Consider the following 18,281-nt stretch of genomic DNA (forward strand, 5'->3'; position numbering starts at 1 on the left):
AAAGATGAGATTGAGTGTTGGTGAGGATGCGGAGAAAAGGAAACCCTTGTACACTGTTGGTGGGAATGTAGGTAGCTATAGTAAGTATGGGAAAAATATGGAACGGCCTCCAAAAATTAAAAATAGAACTCCCATATGATCCAGCGATTCTACTGGGTATATATTCAAAGGAAATGAAAACAGGATATCGAATAGATATCTACAGTCCCATATTTATTACAGCATGACAATAGCCAAGTCATGGAAACAACCTAAGCATTCGTCACCCGATGAATGGGTGAAGATGTGGTATGAATCTACAATGAAATAGAATTCAGCCCTGAGAAGGAAGGGAACCCTGTCAGTTTGGACAATGTGGATGAGCCGTGAGGGCCCTACACTAAGTGAGATAATCGGAGAAAGACCAATATTGTATGACATCACTTAAATGGGGACTCTAAAAGGATGAACTCATAGAAACAGGAGAGCATGATGTTTGCCAGGGGCTGGGGTCAGGGGGGCTGGGGAGATGGTCAAGAGGTACAAACTTTCAGTTCTTGAAGATCTAATGGACAGCATGGGGAGTGGAGTGAACAATACTGTATTATAGATTGAAAATTGCCAAGGGAGTGGATCTTAAACGCTCTGACCACAATAAAGAAATAGTAATTATATGATGTGATGGCTGTATTAGCTAATACTCTGGTGGTAATGATTTCATAATGTACGTGAATCAAATCACCACACGCACACCTTAGCTTAAACAGTGTTATATGTGAGCCGTAGCTCAATAAAGCTGGGGGGAACCAAGACAACCAACTTCACTATGTGTGTGTGTGTGTTGTGTGTCCTTCCAGAGATAGCTTATGCAAAGACTCTGCTGTACTTCCAGCACAAATGATAGATTGCTACACGTCATTCCGTATTTTGAATTTTACATTTAATCTTGGAGATTATTCTATGACATGAACTCTTTAAAGTTATGGGGGTCCCTTAAAAAAAACAGGTGGGATTTCAGTGGCTGTCAATTTCAAGAGATTGTGAGGCTCCGGAGACCTTTTCCTTCCCAAGTGGGGATGAGTTAAACCTGAGAAAACCCTATCACCATATATATCTAAGTCCTGAGGCGCAGCACATATGTAAGGACCTAAGTGTTACTATCTCAAATTTAGATAAACCAGATATTTGGTTCTCTTGCCTTTTAAAAATAACCCTGATCATATTTATAGTTTATAACTGTATTATGTCCAAGAAAAGCAAGTAGCTTGGCTCTCCCAGGTAAACGGGCTTCCTGGATTTAGGAAGACTGATCCCCTCTCCAGTCGGAAGCTCTGATTTCCTGTGAGCTCCAGCCAGCCTGGGTGAGCGGCTGCGTGCCGCCCCACAACCGCCCACTAGAGGGACCACCAGCCTTTTCCTCATTCTGGCTGCTCTGCCTGTTTTCGGCTGGAGGCCCTGGGAGCTGGTCAATCTTGCTGGCTGGCCTCAGGGCCAGTCCCAAACCTGCACCCTGCCTTTCAGCAAGCACGGCTCCTCTGGGGAAGACATCGCCTGAACGGGCTGGAGAGAAGGCGTCCTGAAGTCTCCCGCATGCCCGCGGCAAAAGCTGTTTGCTCTTCGGTCCGATTCCAGTCTCCGCCTGACAAGTTCGTCACAGAACTCCTTGAGCAGAGCCCAGCCGGGGACTGTCGCGCACCTGGGCCACCACCGGCCACGCTCAGCGCGACAGCAGCCCACTCAGTGGCATCGCCCAGACCAGCGGTGGCGAACCTTCTGAGCTCGGCGTGCCAGCATTTTGGAAAACCCTAACTTAACTCTGGTGCCGTGTCACATAGAGAAATTTTTTGATATTTGCAACTATAGTAAAACAAAGACATATTTTTGATGTTTATTTTAGATATTTAAATGCCATTTAACAAAGAAAAATCAACCAAAAAAATGAGTTCGCGTGTCACCTCTGACACGCGTGTCATAGGTTTGCCATCGCTGGCCCAGACAGTAGGACGCCCCCCTCCTCTCGGCCCTGTTGGAAGGGATCCCGGTGGCCCTGCCCGACCCAGCCTCCAGACACCAGTCCTGCAGCCGCCTGGTGCCACCGTCCAGCCCAGACGCCAAGCCCAGCCCTCTTCCTGCCTTCCTGCCCTAACACACAGGGAGTTCTGGAAACCTCCGCGCTACCTGTGGAAGCGCGGGCCACGCAGAGAAGCCAGCTGGCTCAGCCCGCGGGTGCTTTGAAGGGTGACCTCCATTTTCTCAGGGCATCCCTAAGGCTGATAAACGGACCCCCTTCCGGACAAGTCAGCCCACCAGCATCACCCCACACACGTGGCTCCAGCTCCGCGGAGCTGAGCTTGGGGGAGCCACGCACCCCAGCGGCTGCCCCAGCTGGTCAGGGCAGTGGGCACTGGAACCCACTGCACTTGCTCCCGCCTGTCCCAGGTGGGCCTGCCCCCCCCTGTGACCCCTGCCGCTCTGTGACCCCTGAGTGGAGGGCGCAGGTAGCAACAGTGACACTGCAAACCCCACCACCCGCCCTCCTGGGCCAGGCTCCCCGAGCCCCCGCTGCAGCCTCTTCCTCTCACTGAAAGGCCCCCGCCCCCCCAGCCGCCCCCCCAGCCGGAACAGCCTCCCTCTTCCTTAGCATGTTGTCTTTGAAGGTCGGGCCTTTGGCTCCGACTAGTCTTTCCCCCAAAACACACCTTCAGCTTTCACCACAGGGAACTCTGCTGGACACTTCCCTCCCCCCACACCCCTGCCCTCATGTTCCCCTGACCCGATGCCATCCCCCCTTGGCCATGCGTCCCCTCATCCTACCTCAAGTCCCAGCTCCAGAGACACCTCCCCCATGAAGCCGCCTCGGATCTGCCCGGGGAAATACCCTCTCCCTCCTCCGAGCCACAAGCATTCCCGTGTCCACTCCTCACCGGCACCCGGCCCCTCAAGAGCATTTCAACCATGGCCTTCGGACCAGAGCTGAGTCGGAATCCCGACCTTGTCACTCACCGGATGGTTACTTACTGTCAAATGGGGGCGGTGCATCAGCCTCGCATCCTCAAAGAATGTCCTCAGGTCAGCTGTGTGAGTCCCAGGCGGGGCACGCCCGGCAGGCAGCACCCGTCCTCCTCCCCCCACCTCCCCGCACCAGGGCTCCCAAGACCCCTTAGGCTGAGGATGCCCACCTGTGGGCGTGCACCTGTGGGGGCGGGCGCTTCCTGGGCAGACAGACAGACGCCAGAGGCCTTGCAGCTGGAAAAGGGAGCAGGTGCCGCAGGCGAACTCCGCTGATATGATAGTCCCAGACGGGCAGGGAGCTCCCCTGTCATGTCCTCTCGCTGCCCTTCCTGCTAGTGCAGACCTGCCCCAGGGCCTCCCCAACAGGCAGGGCTGCTGGCCTCTGGGAGGGGAGGAGGCAGGCAGGAGACCCCCGTCTGCCCCACGAGCTGAAGATTAGGAGGGTCCTCCTTCAGGCCACACAAATCAGCTGCGTGACTCCCTGGTGGTTCCTTCCCTCCATAAGCCTTCGGTGAAGGCTGCCCCTCCCTGTCCTAGCCTAGGCTCAGCTGGGCGGCGGGTGGGAGCCATGAGGGGGCAGTTGCCAGCAGCAGGGAGGGGCTCCGGTGGAGAGCTAACGGGGGTGGGGGTGGGTGGGTGTTCTAGCCAGGACATCATCTCAGGGATCACCAGCCTGAGGTCTCCAGGTTTGATTTCATTAGGGGGCCCGTGTGTGTGTGTTTTTAGAAGGAAGGGAGAGCGATATAGAAACATCAATGATGAGAGAGAATCATTGCTTGGCTGCCTCCTGCACGCCCCCACTGGGGCTGAAAACACAATCCAGCCATGTACCCAGACCGGGAATCAAACAGCCACTGAGCCACGCCAGCCGGGCCTGGGTGTTCTCCCAGGTGATGGGAGAGGCAGGAACCAATCGAATCGAGTTGCCTGGCCGCTGCGGGAGGCACCGCAGAGGCAGGAGGGAGAGGTAAGGTTTCCAATGGCCTGGCACTGGGATCCCTGCAGCCACCTCTTCAGAGACCCTGCAGCCCCTTCTCCCAGGCTCCCTCAGAGGGCACAGGAGACCCACACATCCGGGGCCTGCAGCTGCTGACCGGCACCACCCAGGTCCAGGACCACATTGGAGCGAGCCCTCGGCCCTGCCCTTCCCCAGGGCCTAGCCTGGCGGGTGCACAGTGTGTGCTGAATGGGTAGAAACACACCTTTCTTCTCTTCTCTCTGGTGCTTTCCATCTACAGTCCCGGGAGGCAGGCGCAGGAAGGACAGCAGGGGCGGGAGGGGCGGGAGGAATCGGCAGAAAGGCCACACTATGGACAGGGGGGTCGGGTGGCAGGGGACTCTGGAGGAGGGTGGGGGTTAGAAACAACCCACAGAGGGGCAGATAGAAGTGGCAGGATATTACTCAGCAAGGACAAGGCGTGAGCTGTGGGGCCACGCAGGACCCAGAGGAGCTTAAACGCCGGTTGCTAGGGAAGAAGCCGATCTGAAAAGGCTACGGGCCGTGTGAATCCAACTACAGGACACACTGGGAAAGGCAAGCCCACGGAGAGAGTACAGACCAGTGGCTGCCACGGGTTGGGGGGAGGAGGGATGAGGAGGTGGAGCACTCCATCATGAAAGACCTCCTAGCAGAGGGGGACCCCATGGTGAGGTGCAGACTTCAGAGAGTCTGGGGCAGGGGGTGGCATGGAGCTCCCTGGAGGGGCTGGTCTGTGTTTAGGACCCTCAAGCCCCCCCCCCCCCGCCACGCCCAGAGGCATCCAAAGTGGGCACCAAACACCCACAGCTGGGGACCCAGCCCCCGACTCTCCCCGAAGCCAGGCAGCTTCATCTGTTTACATTTCAAAACAAAACTAACCACCACCCCTCAGAACATTTGAGAAGAACGCTCAGTCACAGTTAGAAGCTTTATGTAATTTGCAGCCAGAACATCACAGACTGGCGGTCGGAGATGAGAGCTCCCGGCATTGCTCAGCCAGGCCTCGCAGCCCGGAACGCTTTGCACACTCCCTTCCTGCCTCCACGACCGTTCCCTGCGCTGCAACCCAGGCGGGATGGACGGCAGCGTCTGCAGAGGTTGGCGGGCCAGAGAGCAGAAGGCATTCCGGCTCCCCGCTGGGTTTCTGGTTTGGCCACTGGCACCTCCCTCCCCAGAGAGGTCCTCAAAGGTCCGCGAAGAAGGCGGGCAGGTCGGGGCCCAGCGCAGACGGCGGGGCGAAGACCACGAGGCAGGGCGACGCCGTCTCTCCCGGGAAGGGCTGCCTCCCGCCGGCGCCCCTGCGGTGAACAGTGGGAAGCCGCCGAGTCATCACCGCTCGTGCTTGATGTTGGCCTCGCTGCGCTCCAAGGCGACCCCGCTGCCGCTCCGCGGGCCTTCCCTCTTGGTCCCGTCCTTTTCCGCGAAAAACTCGGCCAGCACGGGGCAGTGCTCCGACGCCACGCCGCCCCACGACCAGTTGTCCGGGATCCACGGGTTCGTGAGGCCTTCTCTCAGCACCGCGCAGTGGCCTGGGGGAGCGGGACCAGAGTCAGGGCGGGCCCCCGGGCTGGTGGGCGGGGCCCCGGGCTGGTGGGGCGGGGCCACAGGCTGGTGGGAGGGGCACGAACTGGTGGGCGGAGACAACTGCCCCGCCCACACGGCTACCTGGAGCGCCCTGCCACTGAGATGCCGGGGCCACTCTGATTCTGAACAGGTGACGCTGATCGTTTAGGCCCTGAAAGCCCGCCGTCCAGGCCGCCTGCCCACCCACACCCGTCGGCCGATGGTTGGCCGCCTCCTCGCCACGCACACTTCTAATCTGAGAACAGGAGTGTCTGACACAGGGACAGACGTCTCCCGGGATGACCAACGCAAGGCTGGTGGGGTGTCAGTTCCATAAAAAGGGGAACAACGGGCAAGTTACAGAGGCTTAAGAGCCAGTAAATATTTAAAAACTAAAGATTAAGAAATATATGAAGCAGGAAAACAATGAACTAGCTCCAAAAGCCGGTGCAGAGCAGTGGAATGCGAGGCTGTGGCCTTGGGGCGGAGCCACGTGGGCCAGTGTGAGAGGCCCAGGCCTAGTCTGAGCCATGGCCTCTCCCGATGGTGGGATCTCCTCCCTGCGCCTCAGCTTCTACACCTGAGCAGCACAGCACAGGTGGCCTGCCTGGTGGCTTTCATAGGGCCCTGTGTTCTTGGGCTCTAGGCTGGCTTGGTGAGAACAGTGCCTTCCGTGGCCCCCCGAGCCCCACGTTCCCCCTCAGGACACAGTCCCCCCAGGAAACCAGTGTCCAGGCTGGACTTTCTGGCGCTGAGGACCTCAGCCTGGCTGCGTGTCCCCGTCCCCCAGCGGCCCAGGCCTGGTCCCTCTCACCTGTGACTGTCTCACTGACGTTTCTGTGCAGCCACTGGGGTCCCAAAGCCTCCAGGCAGCACAGAGACCCTGGTTCCTGTCTCTCAGCAGAAGCACCTATGGCTTCCACATTTCTCATTGTTTTCTGACCCCAAACAGTCATCTCAGCAGGCTCCTGTTTTGGGGGTGGGCTGCTTTTCAGTGCTAATTACCCACAACACCCCGGTCCTGGTGGAGTCCTGTCTAACGTGCTTCTCCCGCCTTATCGGTCACCCCAACACTCTGCTCACCCCGACTGCGCTCCTGGGCACTGCGTGTGCGTAACCGCAGGCCACACACAGCCCTGGATGTGACAGGCTGGAGAAATGCTGGCTGAGTGGCTAGGCGTCCTAGACTTGGGGTAAGGTGTCAGTTCATCTCTGAACCGGTCTCTGCTGGCCCATCGCCAGGTCTGCCCAGGACACACTCCATGTGCCTTGTTGTCGGCCAGTGAATGCCTTTCCATTCTTTTTCACGCCCACCTTCACTCTTAAGTGGCTCAGTTGGAATGAGTTATATGGTGACCTGAACTGTAACCCTATCACTGCCCCCAGAGGAGGTGGGTAACTCCTGCCTCCTGCTCAGCCCAGAGGATCGGCGCTGCCGGTTCAGACGGCTTTCGCTTCCTTCCTTCCCGAGCAGGAGAGGAGGCGCGACGGGCTTTACCTGTGAAAACCTTCCTCAGGCTCTTACTGATCCAGATGTTGTCCAGGGACTTGGAGCCCTGCGGGTTCTTGGTGCTGATGTTGGTGAAGGTGTGCGCGGGGACCAGGGGGTGGAATCTTTCTTTCCGCAGGAGGTCATGGTCACTGCTGTCCGGGCCCTGGCCGAAGTCCCCCAGGACAACCACGTCCTTTTCTCCTGGAAGTGGAAGGAAGAAAATCAGGAGAAGTCGTGGCGGGAAGGACACCGGGCGCTGACCACAGCCCATTTGTAAGTGGGACCGCGAGTCTCTGATTTGATGCCCTCAGGGGTTAGGACTGCCAGTGGTTCTCATTCTTCCAATTTCCCCAAATTCCTTGTGCGAAAACCCCCAAACCTTCAAGAGGAGGTTAGTAACACACTGGGTAATGGGGGGCCGTGTGTGCAGAGGTCACCCCTAGTCCAGCTCGTGTGTTCCAAATCTCACAGCAGAAGCAGGCCTAGTCTCGCCCAGAGATTTTACAAAAGCTCAAAGACACATTTCCTGAACACAGAGGGAAAAGGCCCATGTGACGATACAGGGAGAAGGTGGCTGTCTGAAAGCCAAGGACAGAGGCCTCAGGGGAAACCAGCCCTGCTGACACCTTGGCCTTGGGCTTCTGGCCTCAGAACTGGGAGAAAATGCATGTGTTGTGCAAGCTGCCAGCGGTGGTGTTCTGTTACGGCAGCCCCAGCAGACGAATACAGAGCCACCCTGGAGAGCTTTTCTCTTTAAAGCGTTTTCAACGTTCCCCCCACGGTTTGATGTATACTAGTGAGTGGGACAGTTATGAAGAACTGTCCAAAGTGAGCAGACGTTCCGAAAGGGCAGTGGGCCCCGCTGGGCTCAGCGAGTCTCATGGACAGCCTGACCATCACCGCCTGTCTCCGGTTCCCTTCAGGGAGCCATGACATCGCAGGATGCAGTGTTTCTGTCACACCTTTCTTTTAAAAAATGTTTTATTGATTTCAGAGAGAGGAATAGAAACATCGATGATTTACACCCCCTGCTGGGGATGGAGCCCACAACCCGAGTATGTGCCCTGACTGGGAATCGAACCGTGACCTCCTGGCTCATAGGCTGATGCTCAATCACTGAGGCTTTGAAGAAAGCAGTTCATAGACCAGAGCCCACTGCACCCGACACCCACCAAATCCTTTTCCTTGACCCGAATCTGCTTCATAACCATTGTTAGGGGAAGACTCGAAAGTGAAATGGCACAAGCCACCAGCAGAGGGCACGCGTGCACTGCAGGGGACCCTCCTCTAGGGGCAAGAGGGACAAAAAGGGGATGAGAGGGAAGCCTTCCGTGAGGCGTCATTGTGTGGGCAGCAGAGATGGCCCCTCAGCCTCCATCGGAGTGACCTGTCTTCCAGTGGGAAAGCTGACCTGAGGACGATGTTCACAAGTCAAACCTGGCCAGTGTTAGCCATCCACTGAGCCCTGGCCCTGTGCCAGGCCCTCTCTGCAGGTGAGGCACTGAGCCAGTGCTCCAGTCCCGCATCATCCATAGAGCTGGGGTGACACAGCCACGTGGACATGGGTGGGGGCTCATCGCAAACCCCCGGTGCCTGGAACAGGGCCTGCCGCACCCAGGCCCTCAGTAGACACACATGGACTAAACAGGGGGAAAGCTGAGAAACCCTCAGAACTAAGGTGCCGCTCAGGTTGGAAAGGAAGGGAGAGGGGGTGGCTGCCTGTATTGATGATGGAGGAAAAGGTGCTAACAGGCTGAGGCGGAAGGTTCCCACAGTGAGAGGTGTCCCTGGGGGGCAGACCTGAGGACAGGGGGGCTGGAAGACCCTTCTCGACCAGGAGGGATGCTGGGTGTGCAGGCTCCACAGGCCCAGCTCTGTGACCGCAGGATGGAAGGCACGCTCTTCTGTCTTCCATGTAGGAGGCCACAGCTCCTTCTGCACAGGCGCCGCCCGCCGGGATCCTCACGGCTCCTCTCCTTTAGGTGACGGCGGCGGGGAAGCCATCGAGACACTGCTTGTCGCTGAGAATCTCAGGGTGCAGAGGCCTGGGTTCTCCCAGAGAGCATCGCCTCGGCTGGGCTCCCCGGTCACGTCCTTGGCTCCCAGGATAGAAGGGAGGATGCTCGGGCGGATTTCCTGGACGGCCCCGAGGCATGTAGAACGTCAGTGCCAATGGCAGGTGCCGGTCCCCGCGGAGGGGCCGTCCACGCAGATGCCGGGCGCTACTCTGTGCCGGCTTTGGTCTTGCCCCGGGGGGTCTGAGAGAAGACGCCACCGGATGACGGGCAGAGCCCCCGCTGATGCCAGCCTGGCACAGCCTCCGACAACGGCAGGAAGACCGAGCCCGCTAACCCACGGCTGTTTGCTCTGACAGCCTGTGGAGCCAGGCCTGGCCTTTGTTTCAGCTGAGCTGCCTGGGCCCGTGATTGCCCGCTGCGCCCGCTGCGCCCGCGGCAGGGGCACTTCCTGAGTCCTCGGGTGGCCGAGTCCTGGGGGGACACCGGCAGCGTGAGTCACTGCCCGCACCCGGACGCGTCAAGGCCGCGCTGCTGTGGGTCAGCGGCCCGCTGGGGACTCAGAGCATGAACCCACCCAGGCTTTCTGATGCAAACCTGACCACACCCTGGTGCCAGAGAGAAACGGGGAGTGCCTGCGGTTATCAGAGCAGCAAAGACCTGGCGGGTTTCCTCTGTTTCCACGTTAAAAAAAAAGGGGGGGGGGAGCTTGAGATCAAGAGCAATAGGAATGGCCACAGGTTCTAAAAGCCATCCAGCCACCCTTTGAATAGGTCACAGACTAGCTATAGGCGAACAGTTTCCCACCTAGCTGCTCCTGTCTCAGCCCAGAGACTCATCTTTTCAGGAGAACGCGGGTCCCAGCACATCCTGGCCCCGGACGGAAGCCGCATTTTGATGTTCATAGCAGGTGGAAGACGGAAACAACCCACGTGCCCACTGGCGGATGGACAGGTAAACCAAACTGGGGGATGGACAGGCAGTAAATGTTCAGGGTGGGGCAGCAGTAGGTGTACAGTTGTTTGTGTGGGAAATAATTCAATAACATGTAATCATGCAAGGATAAACTGTGTTTCGAATACCCACAACTATAAGCCTACTTTTGCTTCGCCTTATATGCAACGGTATGGCATCTGGCTTTAAAAAGAAGGAAATCCTGGCACGTGCTACAACATAAAGGAAACTTGAGGACATTGGGCTAAATGAAATAAGCCAGACACAAAAGGGCAAAGACTTTAAGACTCTACTTCTAAGAGGTCCCTAGAGCAGTCACTTTATGCAGATGCATAAAAAGATCCAAAACTAATGAAGATGAAAAGCTAATAGAGACAGGAATGGATGGAGGTTCCCAGGCATTGGGGGTGGGGGTAAGGGGAGCAGGGAGAGTTAGTGGTTCAGGGGACAGAATCTCAGTTTGGGATGACACAGTTCTGCAGATGGAGGGCGGTGATGGTCGCACAACCAAGTGAAAGTACTTCATGCCACTGACACTCACACTTAGAAATGGCTAGGATGGTACATTTTATGTTATGTGCATTTTACTGCAACAAAACAATCTCAAATGTAAGACTGTAGAGTTTGGCCAAATTATTTTTGTAGTCGCTTCTTCATTAATTGACTACATTGTGAGGGGCCAAAGTAACAAGAAAAATGCTGAGAAAGCTAGAGGATATTGGTCAGAGCTCAAAAACGTGAGAGAATTCCAGGCTGCGAGCCCTCACCAGAGAAGGCCGGCACCCCGAAAACCCGAGCCCAGCTGAACCATCCCGGCTTCGCCGCCCGGCAAAGCGTGCACAGATCTGCCTTTTCATGTGCTTCAATCCCTCTGGAATCTTCCGAGGCAACTCCCGTCCACCAGCACCAATGGGCTTGGTTCTCGAAGTCAGCGAGCCCCCAGGCACTGAGGGCGGCACTGTTGGTCCCCATCGGGTGATGTGTGATGAGCTGTCTGAGGCCCTGCAGCTGCTGAAGGACCGAGATGAAAAGCAGCTTATCGGAGAGCTCTGGCCCTCAGCCTTCTCTCCTTCACAAGATGAGCGGGTGTAGAGACCCAGGTGGCAGCAGCAGGTGGCACAGCTGAGGCGGCGTCATGGATCCCCCCAACCCTTTCCAGCACCGACAGGCAGAGCCGCACAGCCGATGCTGTGGGTCCCGAATGCTAGATACGCAGAGACAAGGAGGTCCCTGTGCACGGGCGCCAGACCAGCCCGCAGGACAGAGATGCTGGCAGAGCCCACCCCGCCCGCCCTGCAGAAGCCGGAGCCTTGGCCCCGCCCCAGAGAAAGACCAGTTCCTACCTCTCAGGGTTTCCTGCAAGGCCGGGGCAAAGCTGGCCCCGCGGGGGCCGTCGCTGTGATTCCTGCTGGGGTTCTCCCCCGCCGGGAGGGGCAGGGTCGCCAGGTGAAGGTTCACGAGAGTCAAGTCATGACTTCCCACCTGGACAGGAGGAGACAAAGCAACAGGGACGGGCTTAGATGCTTCTATTCCCGGTTCCCGTGAAGACCGACTCGCCGTAGTTCATACAGAATGTGGACAGCAGGAGGCGAGGCGGGCGTCCCTGTGAGACGGGTCAGGGGCACCTGCAGGGTGAGCCCTGTATGTTCTCTCATCCCCCACGCCCTGCAGGGCACCCCCCCTGCTGGGCCTGGGCAGGTGGCCCATTTGGAATGCCAGGGCTTTCCCTTCTAAGCAACTACAAGGGAGGGGCGGCAGCTCTCGCAGCTGCTTGTTAGCAACATCCAGGGTCTTCCCCGGGGTGGGGGCTGCCTGGATCCTCTGCAGGCCCCACTGTGGGCCCGCCCCTTCCCCTCCCCCATGCATCCCCCACCTCGGTGCCTTCTTCCCCCTGGAGGCCCTGCGTCTGGTGTTTGAAGTTCGCTTTCACCTGCTGCACAGTCCTGCGTCCCCAGGAGGGGCCGTGGGGTGCAGGGGGGCTGGTCCCTGAGCTCGTACTGTTGCTTGGCTGCTAGGGCTTGGCAATCCTGACTTCCGTCTGTCACGGCAACCACACTACACACTGATCGGAAGGGGGTGGTGGTGCGGGGGCCCCGGGAAGTGGCGGCTGGCAGTTTCACAGATGTGAGCCCAGCCTGCCCCCACCCCCCGCCGGGAGGTCTCTGCAGCTGTGGCTCTGACCGCAGAGGCCCCTCTTCATGTGGGCAGGGAAACCCCGCCTGGGGAGCCCCGGGAGAGAAGCCACGCCTCTGTCCTATGCGCCTGCCTGGCCTGGAATGGGGCCCGAAGCGCCTGACTAGGGGCCGCTTCATCTGGAGAATGTGGGCCGATCGTTCCGACAGGAGGGCATTTTCTCACTGGCCATTAAGGACGGCCCGCCTCTCACAGACACCACGGGCTCTGGTTGTCGCCCGCATGGCCGAAGCTGGTACAACCACTGAACGTAAAAAGGGATCCGCTGTTGTGAGGAGGGTTTAAAGATGATACCAGCTGCTCTCCACATCGGTACCATGAGCACCCCCCTCCAGACACCCCCAGGTGTGTGTTCAGGAATCCCTGCAACTCTACACCCACAGGTGGGAGAAGGGCATGAGCCCCAACACAGGCAGCCCACCCCCAATGCAGGGCTGCCCACCCGCCAGTGGACCCGGGGCCCAGAGAGAAACTGCTGGGTGGGGGCAGCTCTCAGGCTCGGACCTGCTCTGCAGCCCATGGAAGGGGTGGCCCTGACGCCCAGCAGGCGGCCTGCCAGCTCTGAGTGAGGGACCCTACCTGCTGGACCCTGTGAGTCACAGGTCAGTGCCGTGGGGGTCAGGTCAATGGACTGCCAACTCCGTGGTCTGTCCTGGCCGCTGGCCTCTCCTCCCCCCGCCGCCCAGCACCTGACCGCCTGCCGTCCATCAACTCTGCCGGGGCATCCGGGACCTGAGAGGCAGCTCCGCCAGGCCTGCTGGCTGCTCTTGCCTCTGGTGGGACAGACACTCGCACAGGCGAGGGAGCATCTGCAGCTGTCCTGGGCCCACACCCCAGAGGCCCCTCCTAAGCCCCCTCCAAACCCAAATGATCCCCTGAGGGCCTCCTTCTGCCTGGTAAGGAGGAGGAGGGCCTCAGCTGCCCGGCCCCTGACCCAGCGCTCTGTGTGTGGGGTGGGGGGGGGGGGGGGAGGTGCTTGAGAAGCTGGCCAGTCCTGGGCCCTGTCCCGGAGGGAAACTCCGTAAGGCTCGGGGTCCAGGAGTCCCCGAGTGTAAGGAAGTCTCCCCAGGGGATTTGGTGTGTCAGGTTTGGGGGCCAGCGCCTGCCATCCCTCCTGCCCAGATGTGGGGATTCTCAGAGCCCGGGTCCCCCCGAACCCCTCATTCCTGCCCTGGGCAAGGTCACTGCCAAGTGAAACCCAGGAGGCAAGCCAGCCAGGCTTCCCTGGCTCCCAGCTCACAGGGACAGTCCCCTTTAGGAGAAGCGGGCCTTCGCGGTGACGCGGAGCGGGTACCTTGAAGCGCGCCAGGTACGGGCTGGGGCCTGCGGGCTTCCCGTGCCCGTTGCCCGGGGAGCTCTCCTGCGAGGCGGCGTCTCTCAGCTCCACCCCGGCCGCCACGTCCCACAGGAACCCCGAGAAGCCGGCCCCCTGCGGAGAAGAGAGGTGTTAGTTTGGAGAGGTGGGTCTCAGGGCTGGGGACCCGGGGGACGAGGCCGGAAGTCCTGGGTTACACACTCAGGGGCTGTTCCTGAAGCAAATCTTACCCTCCAGGCGTCTCATACCACCAGTTTCCCAATTCCCAGGGCTTTCCAGACAGCCCAGTGCCTGGGTGCTTCTCTGGTGTGGGTGGGGTGCCTTTCTAATCATCCCATCCTGCGAGGTAGCTACTCCCTCCCCCACGGGCCAGAGGAGGCCAGACTAGGCTGCTCAGAGAGGGTAAGTAAGTCCCCTGAAACCCCACGGCTGGTAGATGGCAATGCTGAGAACCCAAACAGGAAGACTCCAAGGGCTGGGTGTGCTGACCGGTTACCTGCTGCTCACAACACATGGGGCCTGGTAGACGCTCCCTAAATATTTACAGGTGAATGGGGGTCGGGGCTAACAGTGCCAATGCAGGAACCAGTCAAGCCCTCACAGGTGGACAGGACCCCAGGGTCTGCAGCCGGGAGCAGGCGCTGTGAGGGCCGGAAGGGGCAGGCAGACAGGGCCGTGTTGGCAGCATGCGGTGTTTGGGGCTGCCCTTGCCACCCCTGGCAGTAGGCGGGGAGGGGTACTTGTTGAAGGGATGACTATAGAGTGTTAAAGGGACTGTAAGAGCATCATGAACCTGCGTATCTGTAAAGTGTTATTAGCAACAACAACAAAGCAAGGTGCTATGATCTCTATGTGGACTGAGGAGGGAGACCCATGGGCCAGAGTGGTAAAATCGAGACCTAGTCCATCCAATTCAGCACTATTCCCAGCCTACGGTGAGCGTACAGGGCTGCCTCCCACAGTAACTACCTCCACCCCAACACATAAAACCCAGAGAAATGAGGTTTATGGCACGTGTTTAAGTAGTAGCTAAAAAGAGAGCTGATGGTCAGCAAAGGCTGGGAACTGTTACCCAGGACACAGTTATCATGCAAAAGCCCCGAATCTCGCCCTGACCGGTTTGGCTCAGTGGATAGAGCGTCGGCCTGCGGACTGAGGAGTCCTAGGTTCGATTCCAGTCAAGGGCATGTACCTTGGTTGCAGGCACATCCCCCGTGGGGGGTGTGCAGGAGGCAGCTGGTCAGTATTTCTCTTTCATCGATGTTTCTAACTCTCTATCCCTCTCCCTTCCTCTCTGTAAAAAATCAATAAAATATATTAAAAAAAAAAAAGCCCCGAATCTCAATGCCACTCACAGAAGGACAATGCCTATGTCCTTTATAAGCACATTTGCTATATTGGAGATAACATGATAACATCTGCATTTATAGGGAAATTATGTGATGACACAGTTTCCAAGCCACGATTAACTAACAAAAGTCTATGTTAAAATCTAAAACTCCACAGATATCGAACCTTCCAAGTGAGCAAAAACTGGTCTTCTGTGTGATGTGTTTGAGTGCAGAGGTATACAGACAGCCACATGGGTGACGCTAATGAGAGACAATGGGAAATTAAAACCCGCTGAGCGCTGCCACCATTTTCAGTTTCCAGCACCCAGAGCGCGCCCTTGGCGAGTGAATTAAGTGGCTCCCAAGTTTTCAGTCCACCAGCAGCCGGCTCTCCGTAAGCTCGGCAGAGGACAAAGGACAGAAACACCCCATTTGTTGCCTCAGCTCCAGACAGGGTTTCTGCCCCCTCCCAGCGCCCCAAACTCCATTTCCGCCTGGGGAGCCGTCCGTTCCGATCTCAGCACAGACTGAGAACCGGGCGTTTAGAAATGAGTGGAAAAAGTAGGCAGAAAGACAAAGCGACATCCAGGACGATGGCCAAGGAAATTACTAAAGGTCTGTGACGAGGGGGAAAAGGACGTTTCCGTTAAATGCGAAGAAAAGGCCCGCTTGGGGGAGGAGGGTACCTTCTGGAGCTGAGTCGAGGGCGTGTCGGCGACCACGGCCTTCCAGCATCCCCGCGGCCCTGTCCACCTGCGGATGTTGGGCAGGACCGGCTGGTTGAGCTCCGCACAGAACTGCAAAGACAGAGCAGACGGTCAGTGAGGCAGGGGGCCCGGAGCCAGCGTGCGGGGTCTGACGCAGCGTCCTCACGCGGGCTCCATCGCGGTGCCAGGCCCCGGGTGGCGACACCCAGGCACCGCACCTCGAAAAGCAGACTGTCCGTCTGTGAAGCGCACAGTGATCCCCAGGGGACTCTTTTGTAGCCTTCGGGCACACACAGTGCAGAACGCGTCGTCACAGCCTTCGTGTCCTTGCAAAACTAGTGCAGCCGAGGTCCCAGGAGGGCCCGGGTCGGCGCCCATGCAGGGAGAGCGGGTGGCTGTGCGGTGGCCTTTTCTCCCGGGCTTGGCTAGGAGGTGCAAACACCGACCCCAGCTCCCTCCCGACCGCCACACCGTTCACCCTGGTTTCGTCGGAGAAAGCCCTGCTGTTGTGGGCGGCTTCGTGCCAGGACCTGCGGACACCTGACAACAGGTGGCTCCCCTGTTCACACCGGATACCCGAGCCCAACCGACAGTCCCCTTCGCAGGGATGCCACTTTGATCGGAGGGCGGCCACGAGAGAGGTGATCCCGGGTCACAGCTTCCCATGTTCACCCCCCAAAGACAGCCTTGGGTAACTCAGGTGGGGCCGGTCGGAGCACAGTCAGGATCATCTGGGAACTTAGGGGACATGCAGATTCCCCGGCCCCGCCCGGACCCACGGAATCCACAGAGTCTCTGGGTGGGGCCCAGCATGCTGAGCCAAGTGCCGCAGGGAACAGCCAAGCCCAAGTGTGAGTTTAAGGTCAAGGTCACGCAGCTGGAAGTCAGAGGGAGGGATGAAGCCAGGTGCGCCTCCTGCCCTCTGCCTCACAGGGTGGGCCAGCCGGCCTGTACCAGTCCCCAGTCCTTCCTGCTGGAACCTCCAAGGAAAACAAAGGCACCCAAGAGCCCTCCCATCTGAACCCCGCCGTCCCGGCTTTATTCAGAACAGCTGGTTCCCCGCCCACTCATCAGGGGAAGAAATGCTGCTCTAGGAAGTTGGGCTGCTCCCCAGGGCAGGCGGTGGAGATGGAAAGGGGGAGGCGTGTGTGGCCGCAAACAGTCTCCCAGGTAACCGGGGCCTGCACACCTGAGCGCGCCTACGCTCCCCCTCCCCCCACACCAGCTGTGCCTCTAAAACCCCGGCGGCTAACCCACCCCCTGCTGCCGCCACGCGGGCAGAATCTCGCTGGTTCTTGTTGGTAAACCCACAGGTTTGTGGGCCCGTCCCTGACGGAACCGGAATCTCTGAGGGCCCAGCCAAGGTGTGCACTATGACGGTTCCCCAAGCAACCCTTTGGGGTTGGAGAAGCTGCGGACAAGGCCAGACATCGCTGACTTAGACTTGGCCGTCAGACTGCTGGTGTGCGGTCTGCACAGACAGCCTGGGTTATTCAACACAAGCAAATACCTTTTGGGCCCACCCCGCACCCCGAGACACTCTGCCTCTGGCTCTTCGCAGACAACCTGTGGGGTAAGGCGTCAGGGAGCCGGCACGGATGGCTCGCAGCAGGCCTGCCGCAGATACCTGCAGACAGATGACTCAAAGGGGCGTCCCTCTCCCACGGCTTCTCTCTCCCAGGACAAGTGACAGGAAGGACCACGGGCTAGACGTGAGCGGGTGACAGCACCTGGCCCACCACCAGCTAGGCAGACGGCAGAACCCAATCCCCCAACCCTTTGGGGTGGCCATAGGGGCCTCCAAGTCAGGAGTGGGAAAAGTGGAAAAATGGGGAAGGAAATACAAGATTCTCACAAACATTAAAATCTTTCCTCCCTCTTCCTCTGTCATGATTGCTGTGTGAACTCTATGAGGAAGGATTCCATCTGAAGGAACTCTTGCAAAACTGTCTGGAATAAAAGGTTTTTTAGAGAGAGAGAGAAGAAGGGGGGAAGAGAGAAACATCAATATAAGAGATAACATGGATCAGCTGCCTCCCGTATGCACCCTGACAGGGACGTGAACCCCCAAGCAACTGAGCCTCCCGGCCAGGGCAAGTTTACTTTTAAGATCTAGTAAATTAATCCATTAAGTTTGGGTAAATCCAAAAATAGTCAGAAAACACTGGTGGCCAACCTATGACCAGGTTCGCTTCTGAATCTTTAAACGACAGGATCAGAGCGGGAGGTGGGGGAGGGGAACCAGCATCTATTGAGTGCCAGGCACGGCTCATAGCCGGTCACAGGCGACCCTAATGACGACCGGAGAGGTCACAGGCCAAGCTCGCTCCCTGCCAGCAGGTGGGCCAGGCAGGGTGCAAGCCTAGGCTTGGCCAAGTCTAATGCTCAGTGCACTTAGGAGAGACTCTGGCTCAGGAAACACAAGTCAAACCCACGACCCACGCGATGTCACTGCGCCACCCGCATCACATGTTTTAGGTTCTCTGGAGCGAACCCATCACCTGCCAGAGTCAGTTTCATCATCGGTGTGTCGGCTGCAAGGTCCTGGGGACACAGCTCTCCCAGGGAGGCCAGCACGGCGGACTACAGCCTGTGGCACTGCCTCTAGCACGCCCCCAGTAGGGACCAGGCGCCTCAGCACACAGCCAAGGGTTTGCAGATTCGTAGGGCAGCCCTTGCTCTCCAAGCCCAGGCCCCGCTTTCATCCCTGGGGAGCAGTGATGAGCTCACAGTCCCTCAAC

At 58.3% G+C, this 18,281-nt stretch overlaps 1 protein-coding gene across 4 annotated transcripts in view; it reads right to left on the reverse strand.

The window, feature by feature from the left end:
• Positions 1–4,859: 4,859 nt before the first annotated feature.
• EEPD1 (endonuclease/exonuclease/phosphatase family domain containing 1) overlaps positions 4,860–18,281 on the reverse strand; it is a 72,499-nt gene continuing 59,077 nt past the window's right edge. For 3 of the 4 annotated variants that reach the window (XM_036327324.1, XM_036327323.1, XM_036327325.1), the window contains exons 4-8: positions 15,520–15,630; positions 13,482–13,616; positions 11,338–11,476; positions 7,032–7,226; positions 4,860–5,499 (exon numbers count right to left, since the gene is read on the reverse strand). In XM_036327324.1, coding sequence (XP_036183217.1) covers positions 5,300–5,499; positions 7,032–7,226; positions 11,338–11,476; positions 13,482–13,616; positions 15,520–15,630 — 780 coding nt within the window. In that variant the 3' untranslated portion in view covers positions 4,860–5,299. Of the gene's footprint in view, positions 5,500–7,031; positions 7,227–8,824; positions 11,006–11,337; positions 11,477–13,481; positions 13,617–15,519; positions 15,631–18,281 lie in introns of those variants that run through there. The other variant, XM_036327322.1, reaches the window with a different exon arrangement.

The sequence above is a fragment of the Myotis myotis genome, unplaced genomic scaffold (genome assembly GCF_014108235.1).
Source record: "Myotis myotis isolate mMyoMyo1 unplaced genomic scaffold, mMyoMyo1.p scaffold_m19_p_11, whole genome shotgun sequence".
Taxonomy (NCBI): Eukaryota; Metazoa; Chordata; class Mammalia; order Chiroptera; family Vespertilionidae; genus Myotis; species Myotis myotis.